At 40.9% G+C, this 13,531-nt stretch overlaps 1 protein-coding gene across 1 annotated transcript; it reads left to right on the top strand.

Moving 5' to 3' along the window:
• Positions 1–2,871: 2,871 nt before the first annotated feature.
• Positions 2,872–13,108, top strand: LOC101859305 (autophagy-related protein 2 homolog A; the record flags this gene model as incomplete). Its single annotated transcript, XM_013091360.1, is given in 5 exon segments — positions 2,872–3,124; positions 9,467–9,632; positions 9,995–10,162; positions 11,344–11,431; positions 12,925–13,108. Coding segments are annotated over 5 exon segments (792 nt in total), but the record flags the coding sequence as incomplete, so codon positions are not given.
• Positions 13,109–13,531: the final 423 nt, after the last annotated feature.

The raw sequence follows: 13,531 nt of genomic DNA, 5'->3' as shown, positions 1-13,531 counted from the left end.
TGTGTGTGTGTGTGTGTGTGTGTGTGTGTGTGGTGTTTGTGTGTTATATAAATAGTCAAAACTCTTAATTTATACCGTCACCCGTGGGACGAGCATGAGGCTGGCGCGGTTCCTCGACTGTTATGTAGCCCCACCTACCCAACGGCAAGGGACGATTCTGTTGCATTATCCTTTCCAAAAAAATATTTAATATATTGTTTTGTTTTTATTTTGGTAGGTGTTTTACGACGTTCACAACCGATGTCATAACGAGCGCGCGGGACACATCCTACATTTTCAGTTTGGTAGGAGGAATGTTTAATTTTGCCCTGGTGGCAGCCGAATCTACTCTAATTCTAATCGATTTTAGGACCACCAATGGATCTTATGTTAAATTTTATGTGTGCAACTTTCACACGAGACCACCGAGATTTTCCACTCTTATAACCGAGAAAGTGGAGACGAAATAAAGAAGGCGATCAAGGGCATGGTTAGAGAGCAGGAGGAAAGGATCGGTTAAGAAATTTTAGGAAGGAAACATTTCCGTCGCTTTTAGTAAGTCCGAACCTGGGACCTATATTATATGAGAAAGAGAGGCGAACACCATATCCCTTAGACCACTCGAGAGCCCCCTGTATAAATTAATAAGTGTCTTATATATACCATATATATATATATTTATCTTGCATCGTGTACATACACATATAGGCTATCAGAGCCGAAAGTCTATCTGTGTGTGTGTGTGTGCGTGTGTGTGTGTGTGTGTGTGTGTGTGTGTGTGTGTGTGTGTGTGTGTGTGTGGAGGAGGGAGGGTGTCGTCCTCTTAAAAAGAAATGTATATATTGTAGTTGACTTGCATGTAATAAGAGCTCAAAGCTTTTGCGGCAGGGTTGAAAACGGACCTAAAAAGCTTCAGCCATGGAGGACAATGTAATCTCTTTCTACCCTCTGCTTGTCCCCGCCGAATTTCGAAAAACGCTTTCCGAGACTTTCTGCACGCAATATTGAGCAACAGAAAACTTCCAGGGTGTTATCGTACCGAAAACGCGTCTACAAAATTGCTAGCGGCTACAGACGAAGCGTCCGAAGGAGGAATGTTATTTTCCAGTGCATATTATAGCTTTGCCTTAAAAAAATAAATAAATATGAGAACTCCCTAAAAACGCAAGTGTTATAATATTATGCTCTTCGTTGACAGATCAAGCAAAGTGCCGTATTTGAAACAATAAACAGAAAATTATGACTTTCGCGTGAACGCAATGGAAATCCATGCCCACAACAATAACAAAGGCTGTGTCTATTTCTGGGACACACGCAAAGACTAAGCATGTTTTACTCGCGTTTCATTGGTTCACAGTCAGTGGTGGGAATGACTTCCCTTGGACAAGCTGAGCAAGTCCAGTTGTAGTTAGTGGTGGGCAAATTTGCCGGAAATGAGTAACAGCAAATCCCAGTACCAAATCCAGTAGATACTCCCAAATCCCAGTACCAAACCCAAATCCTGGGACTCATGAGTAGAGAGTATACTCCCCTTCTTGAGTCCGCTGCTCTGCGTTGAGTAGCAGGAGCAAAACCAAGTAGCAGAGCAAATCCAGTACCACTACCAGTTACCAGTTACCAGTACCAGTAGGCCTAGGCCTAGCAGACGAAATCCCGTTGCGCGCTGCGCGACTGTGCACTGTGCGGGCGGATGTGCGACATTAGAACTTGCCTAGGCCTACAACAGTGCGGGTTTTGGAATTAATTGGCCTATCACAACTTGATGACTGGTTCACGGGGGGGGGGGGGGGGGGGGTGCCTGGGCTCTGGGCCCTGGGCTAGGTTATGTTGTACATATCTAGATCTAGATCTAGATCTAGATCTAATAAATTCGTTGTTATTTGAATTAGTATAGTCGCGTGAAGAGATTTAGGCGGGTGCTTTTTAAAATGATGTAGATCTATGTTTTGGAGGAAATGGGGGGGGGGGGGGGGGGGGGGGGTCGTGGTCCCAGCTTTAATATGTTGGTTTAATTGTTTTTTTCAAAGATCAAAAGCTAAGAAACAATTTAAAATATTCCTAATCCTAAACGTGTGTTTTTGTTAAGAACAATGATCTAGTCCCACACGACAAGAAGAACAATAACGAAGAGAAGCGAGGCACTGGCATGATACCACAGTGCAGGGCATAGACAAACACATGTGTTTAGATATCTAGACATTAGACAGCTGCTTTCAAACTTTTTAAACACCCTTTCTTCATCCAATTAGGCCTAGGCCTAGATCTAGATCAAGAGTCTAGATCTAGTTTCCCCACCAGCCCAAGCGAAAGCGATACAAACAACACCACTCCCACCCCTCACGTCATAAGCCTGTCGTCACAAGCGCCCCAGCCGTAGATTTAGGATTTGCTTTCGTACTGGTAGTTGGTAGTGGTAGTGGGAGAGTGAGAGGCGACAAGGCCTAGGCCTGGGTAACTGCTCTGGAGCAAGTAGTGGGTGCGCAGAGCAAATCCCAAATCCCAGTACCAGTTACCAGTTACCAGCCAAGTGAGTAGGAGTGTCCCCCCTTTATAAAGTACAATGGACTCTTCCTTGCGTCGTAAGTTGATGATTCCAGCTTATTCCAATGAATAAGGAGGGGAAACAAGTCCGTGTGATCAATTTTTAGTCGATTTACTGGTACATTTTTTGAAGGACTAGTTTACTTATCGCATACAAGGTTTTGTAGTATTTGAATATTATTTTGAGATATTTCAGTTTAGAAATTAAGCCAGCATATATTTCAAAACTTTGTTTTGTTTCGTACTTTTCAAAGATTTGGGATTTGGGGTTCCAGGTTTTGGGTAGTCTCACTCACACTAAGTACCAGCAAATCCCAAAACCAAGTAGCAAATCCGCCCACCACTAGTTGTAGTATTGGAACGACGAACGACAGAGAAATGGCGTTGTTATTGTTTTGCTGACAGTCTAAAGACGACCATGCAGTCAATTAAAAAAGCCTTTAAAGCCATTGGAAATGGGTTTTTCAACAACCTGGTTGAAAGATCTATTAAGGTTTATATTCAGAAACATTTGGGAGAATTTCTCCTTCACAAATTATCTACAGACCAAGTGGACGTTGGTCTCGATGGAGGATCCTTCGCAAGCCTCTATCTGGACCCTGAGGTAAACAGCTGTGCATGTAAACAATCATGGCGACTTTGCAGTACATTTCTGATCAAATTTTTTTTTTCTGTGATTTATTTAGTATTGATTGACATCATTTTGGTTTTTTTCGTTCTATTTATTATTTCCCACCTTTCGATTTCTGCCCTCTGCTTTACTGACTTCCTTGATGAAGTTGAGACCATCCCGTTTTTTTTCCTTTGGAAATGGGGCAGGCTCTATTTATTTCAATTTCAACTTTCAACTCAGTATGCCTCTAGAGTCTATGTAAGACAGTCGCATGATTGGTACTGGTGGTTGATTAAAAAGAAAGGTCTAGATCTATATGTCATTATTGTATTGGTTTCATAGTCCTTGGGCCTTGGGGGCCTAAATCTACTGAGGCTGAGGTCAAGATTGGATAGCATGAAAAATGAAATATTTCATAAATTTATTTTAAAAAATAATAATTTTAGCCTAGCCTAATACAGTGGAGTTCACTTATACCGAGTCCGGAAAAAACGAGAAGTCTGTTATAAAGGCACTATTCTAAAACCCCGTTTTCCCCCCCTCTTTTTCTTTGTAAATAAAATACTGCTACAGCATAGCGCAATCAGACTATGTTACAAGTCGGTTATAGCGGATATATTATTATTGCTGCTGCTGTGCACAGCGCATAGGTCAATTATACATAATTATGTAAAACTTAGCAAGTGAAGAAACTTGTTGGAGAAACAAAGAATGGGAGAGCCCTCGTGTGTCAACGATGAAGGCCGGAGCGAATGAGTGGGCAGGGTGTGGCATGTGCAGACAAGCAAAACGCATCACGTGATCGGCTGGAGAGGTCACAGCAATGTTATGGATGGAGCGAATGTGTGGCGTGCCCAAGCAGATAGAATGCACCACTGGGTTTAGTGGGGTGGGGGAAACAGCGGGCGAATTAGCCTAGAGCCCTTTCATTGTGATTTCCAACGCCAAGCTGTCAGTCCATATGGCTAGATCTAGCGCTAGAGAAAGAAACTTGATTCGATTTTTGATCAAGTAAGACTAGAGGTCATGTTGAAACAAAATCAACACCAGGGGAGATAGCGAAAGGAAATTTCACAGAACACCAAACTCATAGATTGAGTAGCAATGCCAATGAAAATTTAAATTTTAACTTTAAAATAGCCCTTTTTTATTTGGTACCTGAGAAAGAATTTTCAATTCTAAGAATTATGCTTCTTGAATTTTAAGAATCGGTTCATAAAGAAAAAAGTTATGGGATTGTTAAGGTCGGCAAAATATGGATGACCCACATAGGAAAATACTCCTAAAAAGTGGACCACGCAGTAGCAGATTCTGTAAGAAAATCAACGATATCTCGGTAACTAATCGGAGTGTTAGAGAGAAACTTAGGTACCTGATGTGTTTTTGGGTGCAGAAATCATTTCTGCAGTCAGATTTACTACCCATTTCATAGTTATTTGTTATAATTAAAATTTTAGTGTACATATTACGATTTTGCGAAAAAGGGGTGTCGGGATGAGTCCATTTTATTTATAGCATCGTATCACAACTTGGGATCTTTAAGAATATATGTCGGCAGCGTGACTAAATAATTGCAAAGCTTTTTATGATGACTTTAGACCATGCCAATCGTAAAAGATAAGTTAATTCAATCTAGCATGCCGTACAATTAAAAATTCTTTTTCCCCGTTGAGACGCGAACACCCCGAGACGAGATAACCTCGCCTCGGAATACCCCCATTGCGATGTTACAGGGGAATAGAGAGAAAAACAACCGGATGCGCGCGCCCGCCTTGCCCTATTTCAAGGGACCAATGAACGGGCCCGGAATAGTCATGTGGGGATTTGTAGGTCGAGAGTGAGGGGAAAATGGCCGGTCTCCGTGTGAAGCCGCTTTTGATAGGGGAGTAGTCGTGCATTTATGATTGGGTCTAAACAACTACTTGACACAGAACGTTCAAATTTGAGCACACTATAGAGGATAGATAGATCTATTACCACCTCGGCGCTGAAATTCAAACTCCTTATAGTTTTCGGTGTACACGATACGAAAGTGTTCCCGACACCAAAAATATAGGTTAATTTATGTGTACGAACTTCAATGTCCACATATCATTAGTTTGCCCTATTTTCTGATTGGTTGCCGAGTTTCATTCGGATTGGTTTGGAAATAGAGCAGACCGAGGTTGACAAAGTTAGTCACCTACGCTTCGGTCGGGTCTGCTAAATCGCCCGCAAACGGGGACCAAATTTTCGCCGCGCGGGAAAGCCCGATTGGCATTGCTAGATTGAGCCTACTTTACAGTTTCCCTTGAATTCATTACTGGATCCCTTGTAGTGAAAATCCTGCTATAAGGGACATTTTGCTCCGGTCCCCTCCCTCTCGTTATAACAGGATTCCACTGTAGCTGCCTGGCCTAATAAATCACCATGTGTACCACTTAGCGACTTCTTGTGACAATGAGCAAACTTTTTCCCAGTCACACTAACTTGGAGCGACTCTGTGATATTGGGATTTCAAGTTTAGTACAGGATGACAGCAAGGTCCCCTCATGAATTTCGAGACTCGAGCCTCGAGGGGGATTTTGGGGGAGGGGTGTTGGTTAAAATTTTTGAGACCTGGGAATGTGACAGGAATTTAAAGCTAGGTTGGTCTGAGTTCTGGTTAGTGTAGGGGGCCACATGTTCAAGACTGGTCAGTGAAACTTTGTACACTGTACGTTCGCATCAAATGACATAACCTTGCTGTCGTGTGAGTGTGTTTTTTGGGCACCAGCAATTATCAGAGTCCCCTTCGCACAAGTTCATTCACTCATGACTGCTGATGTTTTCATTCTTTGTATTAAAGTGTCTTTTGACACATCTTATCCATGGTGAAGGGCAAAACTTTGTAGGGGATTTGGGGGAGGCAAGGGGATGAAAAGGTAGTGTCAATTGCCAACGAGTGACGCGGTGGCAATTGACAAAAATTGACAGCAGCGTCAATTGCCACAGAGTAAATTGGAGTTCTTTTGCGTTGGTGAGTAGTTCTAGCCGACTGTTCTCGAGTGCTCGGTGTTGTGCGTTCGCCTCTCTGTCCCTCTGTGTGTGTACATGTGTGTGTGTTTGGGTGTGTCTTTTCCTGACCCCCGTCCCCCGGATTGTTCCGCGATATAAAATGAATTTCTGCTTAAGTTTGTGTGCGTTTGTGACCTTCTACTTCTAGAATTGCCTGTGTTGGTTCTACACCGAAGTGTAGGCTAATTGTAGCATAGACTTAGGCCTACGTCTCATAATTGAAAACACGCCAAGTTGGTACTGTAGCTTTAGACTAGATGCTAGTCCAATGAAATTAGTAGAGAACAAATTGACCCATTAGACACACATTATGAATAGAAAGCTAAAGTGTTTTTTTCAGACTTGACACCGCTTCACTCGGTGGCAATTGACGTTGCTGTCAATTATTCAGTGCTTTCACTGTTCCGTATTTTTACGGAAATCCGTACTTTCTGCTAGTTCCGTACTTGTTCCTCCATCATTATCAAGGTACTCCGTAAAAATCTGCGACAGCGTAGGACTACCGAAATTGCGTAGCAAAAGTTCCGTACTCACCTTCGTATCGTCTTGTATAAAAGTTACAAATATTTACGGTAATTTTCTTGGCAATAGTTAAATGTTATAGAAACCTGCCAGATTGCGCATTTCCTGCCATCGGCCATTATTCTGCTGTGCCCCATGCACTAATTGCGGGTTGGTCGGCAGTAAGTTTTTTACCTGCAGATTTGTCAAAGTCTGGCGAGGTTTTTGTGCCACTTTCCTCCTTTCTATCATTCCTTCATTCCGTTTATCTTCAGACGTGAAAATTGAGGAAAATTCGGGTATATGAGTAACTGTATTTTGAAGGTACATATCTATTCATTATTCCCAGGTTTGCCTTCTATCAATGGTGCGATGACAAACTAATTGAATTATAGTAGCAATGGAAGGGGAACCTGCTTTTAAACATAGCCAGCATTGCAAAGATATGTTGGTGAAGAAATCAAACAAGAAAAAATCTTGCTGAATAAATAGGTAGTATGGGTTGTTGTCAATCTCTTCAAACAGGTTCCCAAATGCCATTTTCAACCCTCTAAAAGCACTAAATTTCAATTTCTTCGGGGGCTTTGCCCCCTGATCCCCCAACGGGATGCTGTCCCTGGACCCTGCTGGGGGCTTCTGCAGCCACCAGACCCCCGGCAAAATTTTCTATACTTTTCAGCTTCAGCTGGTGGAAGCTTTGATTATTGTAAATTGCCACCGCTTCACTCTTGGCAATCGACGCTACTGGATGAAAAATGGTTGATTTCAAGATACACAAATGCTTTGCTTGCATGATACAGGATGATCAGTGTCCTTTGCTGACCAAGCCAATTACAGTAGCATGAGGATGCCATTTTCGCATATCCAATCATGAGTCTCCAGGTCAACATAGATCCTATTGCTCCTCCCCTTAACCTGTCTGGGATTTGTTATTATATTATAGTTTTCCATCCTTGACCAAGTTCCCTGCTCATCTTAACGCACCAATGAACACAATACACCCTGAGTGTCTGAACAGGAAGTCTTTTCCCAAATCCTAAGTAAAGGGAGGTACTCCCGTGAATACAATTATTTTTTTTTTAAATGCTAAGCAAATTCCACAAATTTTGGAAAAATTAAAATTAGAAAGGGAAATGAAAGTGTTTATTTTCATAAATTTAAATTACTTATTAGTGCTCAGGTTCTGGAAATGGTCTAACATCACTTCAGTCGAGATGTCCGACCCGTCGAGATGTCCGACCCGTCACTCTTTCTGTCAGCCTCACTGTCAAGCTCTAGATCTAGATTATATATATATATATATATATATATATATATATATATATATATATATCCCCCCCCCCCCCCCCACCCGCGACTATGTTTTCATCAATATCTGATTCTTTATCATTTGCTCGTTCAAGCTCATATCAATATTAGCTTTCCACTAGCTCAATTGTGTCGCTTTTCAATTAGTTATAAGGCCACCTTTGGAGTGTCAGAAACACATTTGATAGGCTCTAATACTGTACTGGCCCAAAAATGTATTTTCGGTATCAAATAGAAGAAGAAACTTAGATATATATGTTATAATTATAAAACAAAATCTCGGCCTCGGGTCTTGTCAAGGAGACAATTCTGTGAATCAACGGGCAGTGCAGTGATTTAAAACTTTTGCTGCTTGGTTGATCAGATGGGCTCTTTCCTGGTTCCGTAAATTATGATACAGGATTTTAGCCCAAATGTAGTACTTCAGAGGTGACTTTTGTGAATGAAAAATTCTGTTTTCTTAAAATAGTGGGATCTTATGTGAATCCGGATCATATGCTGTGGGATCTTAGGTGAAGACCACTGTAATAGAGTTATAGTAATAATAATGAAATTTGAGAACAGAGCCTATGTATATGGTCAGTTGGAGAGATCTGTTGCTGCAGATCTACTTTTAATAGTTTGAATTAATTGAATGCCGAAACGTGGGTAAAAATACAGTATATATATATGAAGGGCTTAGAGGCAGGCAACTTGACCAATGCCTGACTGTCATCTTGATCCACTGAGTCTGTTTGTCTTTATTTTGGAGAGTTGGCAGCTATGGTTATACCTTGTCTACTTTATAGAATCTGAGAATGTGTAGAACGAGACATGGATTTGTCAGTGATGTTGATGACCTGGCATTTCCACAGATAGGCATAAATTGGTCTTTAAAAAACAATTTTTTAATGTGATGGGGGGAAAAATGCCACACCTTGAGTACAGGTGCTTGGTTCACACCCTCTCACCAAGAGCCACCTTTCTTCATTTAGTCTGAGGGGAAGCCTCTGCCAATGTGTGAAGCATTACCTACCACCAGTGCTCGAACCTTGCTTACATTCTTACTTTCTGAAAGAACATCACCACATCCTGCCAGTCGGACACGTGTGGGTGTGTGCGTGTGTTTGGGAAAAGGAGGGTGGGGGTGTTACGGCAAAATCAACCACACCCCATAACCACCTTTAAGATTCAGTTAACGGCAACGTCTGCCTAACAGCAACCAAGGCCTGCATCCCAAGGAACTTACTATTTTAGCAGACATGTTTGAACATCAGAACTTATGTTTGTTAACCCAAATTGATTCTTAATAGAATTTTTCTGAAAAGTCTATGCAGCACACATTTTGACTCTCAGCAACAGCCATGTCAGTGGCCAAATGTTGTATGGCTGCTCTGGATCTAATTTTTGTTTTTGTCAGACACCTGTAACTGGTGTTGATGTGTCCTTTTGATATTGTCCAGTCTCTAGGATTTCACTACAAGGTTCTTTTCTTTTTTTTTTTTTCAGACTATCAATAGCCGCTTGGAGTCTATAAATGCTCCATTCACTCTAGTGGAAGGCTATGTGGACATCGTCCACCTGATGATACCATGGCAGCAGCTCCCCTCCAAGTCCATCATTGTGGAGATTGATGGCCTAATTCTGACAGTACGACTTACAGAAGAGGAGCAAGGTGAGTTGAAAAACAGCAAAGCCAATTGTAGTTCTTCAAACGTAATTCAAAGAATAAGAAGGATCACATAATTAAAGGGTGTCCCCTTTTGCCCTTCTCTCCATTTTTTCTGTGTATGGTTTTAGTTTTCATATTAACTTTTAGGTACCATCATTTGTTGTACCATTTGATAATCCTCTTTACATTAAAAACATTTCAAGAAGGGTTGTGTCTGTTGTGAATTGAATGTTTACTTGTGGTACTAAATGAAATGTCAACACTTTTCTGTTCCGTCTGGCAAATATCGGCTTATACAAGAAGGCAGTGGGACAATCTGAAAAGGATTAAAATCACTTATTTTATTTTTCTCTTTTCTGTTGAAGATGATGGTATGGATGTAAAGTCAATGCTGGACAGCATGAGTGCCTCAATGGTGGAGGAAATGTTGAAGTCTAAAGAGGCAAATGGCGATATTGAGCAGATTGCTGATGGAGGGAAAGGAGCCACACCTTATGAAACCGTGGAGTTTATGTCTGATTTCATCACATCAAGTAAGTTCTTGCTTTTGGAAATTCGTTTGCAAATATCATATCATTATTGTCGCAAGCAATCCACTTATGTCCAAATTTTGAGAATTTTTGTTGAATTTTTACACACTCTCAAAGCTTTATCAAAGGTGAACCTTTCAACATCATCAAAATGCAGTTTGATGCTTTGGTCAAGGCTTACAATTTTCTTGCTTTTCATGATTCCTGATAGGAAACAACACAACTAAAACTAGTGTTTTGTCTCTCTTGTAAAAAGTACCCAAACAAACTTAAGTGGATGGCATGCAACACTGATGATATCTGGTTACACTTTGGTCTTATAGGACATTGCTTGGATGCAGTTCTTTTTTTATTGAGCAATAGTGTTGAAATCTAGGGAGGGGGGGGGGGGGGGCTCTCTCGTGGTCCAGGGGTACATTGTTCACCTCTCATTCAATATGTGTTGGGTTCAAAGCCTGATGGCCACGAAAAATTTTCTTTTCCCAAAATTTTCTCCTTTCATCTCCTTTCCTGTTTCTTATCATGTTCTGTCATCTGCTTTTATCTCCGCTTTCTGCCCCTTTTCACCCTCCTCTGGGCTCCTGACTCTTTTCACTGCTACTCCTGGCTCCTTGCTACACCCCTAATCTCAGCGTACGTAAGATCGAACACCTAGCCTTCTCGGATAAAAGCAAAGAAATCTTGGAGGTCCCGTGTGCTAGTTGTGCCTGTTAAAGATTCCTTGGTGGTTCTAAAATTGGTAAGAGTAGGCTTTGGTGGCCATATGGGCAAAATTCAAAATTAATTCCTACCAAACTGAAAATCCTCAATGTGTGTTGCACACTCATATGACCTTTTGCAGCTGTGAGCGCCGTAAAACACTTATTGAAAAAAAAAAGGCTGTGGGTGCAAAATGATGTGTGTCTTTCACTTTGTCATTGTTTGGAGTCTATTCTATATAATGGCCTCTTAATCTGATTTTTAGTTTAAGAATGGAATATCTGAACAAAATGAGCAAGATTGCATGACAAAAGTAGATTTTCTTTGCACTCAAAAGACACAGTGAGTGTTGAAGATATGGACTTCTAAGATTGTACCAAGTATAAGCCAGACCTTCCACAGAACATGGGTCAGGATCTATGCTCTACAGCTGTAAGTTTCTTTCTGAATGAAGTTTCACTTTGAATGCTACTACTCTTTTGCAGTCATGACTCGGATACAGGTGAAGCTTGAGAATGTCAACATTATGGTAGAGAAGTCACCTGGGATTCAAGTAGACTTGACCATTGACAGGTAAGTAGAATTTTTCATCATAATTTGTTCTGCTGTGACTCTTTTAACTCTTTTATGTGGGCGGTTGGCGGGTGCTCTGGTGTGGTTTGCTTCTTCTTTCCTATCAAACATCCATCGTCCTTCTCTCCTCTTCTTCTCTTTTATGTTTGTCACTCTTGTAACACCTCTAATTTTCTGGCACTCATATGACCTTGTGCAGTTGCGAGCGCCGTAAAACCTCTACTAAACTAAAAAAAACTAACTCTTTTATGTGATACCTGACTTTTGAATCGCTTGTCTATAACTACAATAGTGTCTGCTTAAACGTACGCTTTTGTCATAAGACGGATTTTTAAATTATATAATTTAGCCATGTCACTTTCTCTAACCACATGCTTCAATCCCTGAAACACGCTGACAGGTAAAGCATGACAAAAGGAAATTTTCACTACAACCTACACTGCTTGCATACATGTCGAGTCTAGACAACCGGATATTTAATGAGACTGCCTCTCATGCAGAACAAAGAGAACCTACCCTACTGTCCACTTACACATAAATAACGCATAAGTCTAGGACTGGATGAGCGATGTTTTGGGGGTGCATCTTTGAGAGGTTTTTCACAGCGTTTGAGTGACTGAAATGTTTATTTGTGCTCATGAATATGATGCGCATCACACATGAATGTTGTAGTAGATAACTATGTAAGACTAAGGGTTACAGATTAGTCAATTGATCAGCTGCACTCGACAAACTTATAACGTTCTTGTTCAATGAATCACTAGAGATATGTTTCTCTGAATGTCTGATGTCATCCATGCATTTAGAGTTGCTAAGAATGATAGGCAGTCGGGAGTGGTTGCTTGGAAAGCCACGTGCCTGAGCGCTCTAGGACTCTCACCAGAAGTTTCCTTTGATCTGTTTATATGACATGTTAGTGTACATTAGTGCGGTGGGTCAGACTTTCTTCTTTTTACCACTACTCGTCCAACACCTTTGTAGTCATAACGGAGATCGGGGGATCCTTTATAAAACAGTCACATTTTATCGCATTATCTGTGAAAGTGATACCCCATCCCCCACCCCCAAGACAGGTCACTAAAATTGGAAATGAGATGGTTGGTTCCCATTACCCCTTTGCACACTCTGTGTAAACACTCGCTTTGGAGTCCTCCTGAGCATCATTCATTTAGGCGTAGACTACTGGGTTTTTTTTTGGGGGGGGGGGGGGGTTGTTTCGGAAAAATTGGCAATAGGGCAAAGTTTAACTTATTAAAAATGCAAACAAATATTGGTATAACTACCCGTTGAAGTTTTCAGGATTTGTGTTTCGTGTTAGAAATAATTAGTGGGTATACTAATTTATAGCTATAACAAAGATTTTTAAAATTATTTTTTTGCTTTCTGTTTACTCCGTGACAATTCTCACACTGTCTGTTTCTGACAAAAGATGACTGTTATGTATGGCTCACATGTTCTGTTGTTTAAAGCATAAATTATTTCCTGTGTTACAGGCTCCATGTTTATGATGAACAGTCGGTCTCTGCCCAGTGGAAGAGAGACAATGGTGTTCCGGAGGCTGAAGGTTTCTCCACAAAGATTGTGGAGGTTTCCAATGTGGCTGTATATGTGGTAGAAATGCCATCCCAAAAGCCAGACCCACCACAGACCATGGACCAGGATCAGTACTCTGCTGCTGTAAGTTCTGATCCTGTTTGGTCGTGTTTATATATATATATATGTATATTGAAAGTCCATTGTATGTGCTGTGGTTAAAGACAAATCGCTACCTCAGAAGTGCAAAGTTCTATCTGCTCAGTACCTTGTTTTGAGAAATTTGACATTAAAAATAACGAGTTTCACCACATATCAAGCTTTTTTAAACACAATTATTTCAACATCTTGATAACGACCCCGAATAATATTATGATTGTGATTGAGTTAAGAGTAGATAGAACGTTTGGTTTCTGACCTCATGGTTTTAGTAACATAAAATAGTCAAAGATGTTAGATAGAACTTTTTATTTCTATGGTAGCGAAATCCTTGTTTGTCCGTCATTATGAATCCATGCACTAAGTGGAAGATGATCCTGGAATCTCGTGGCCTATAGGTAAAGGTGT

Source organism: Aplysia californica, unplaced genomic scaffold (assembly GCF_000002075.1).
Source record: "Aplysia californica isolate F4 #8 unplaced genomic scaffold, AplCal3.0 scaffold00034, whole genome shotgun sequence".
Classification (NCBI taxonomy): domain Eukaryota; kingdom Metazoa; phylum Mollusca; class Gastropoda; order Aplysiida; family Aplysiidae; genus Aplysia; species Aplysia californica.
Note: the sequence above shows the minus strand (reverse complement) of the source record. Positions and strands in the feature narration are given on the sequence as shown.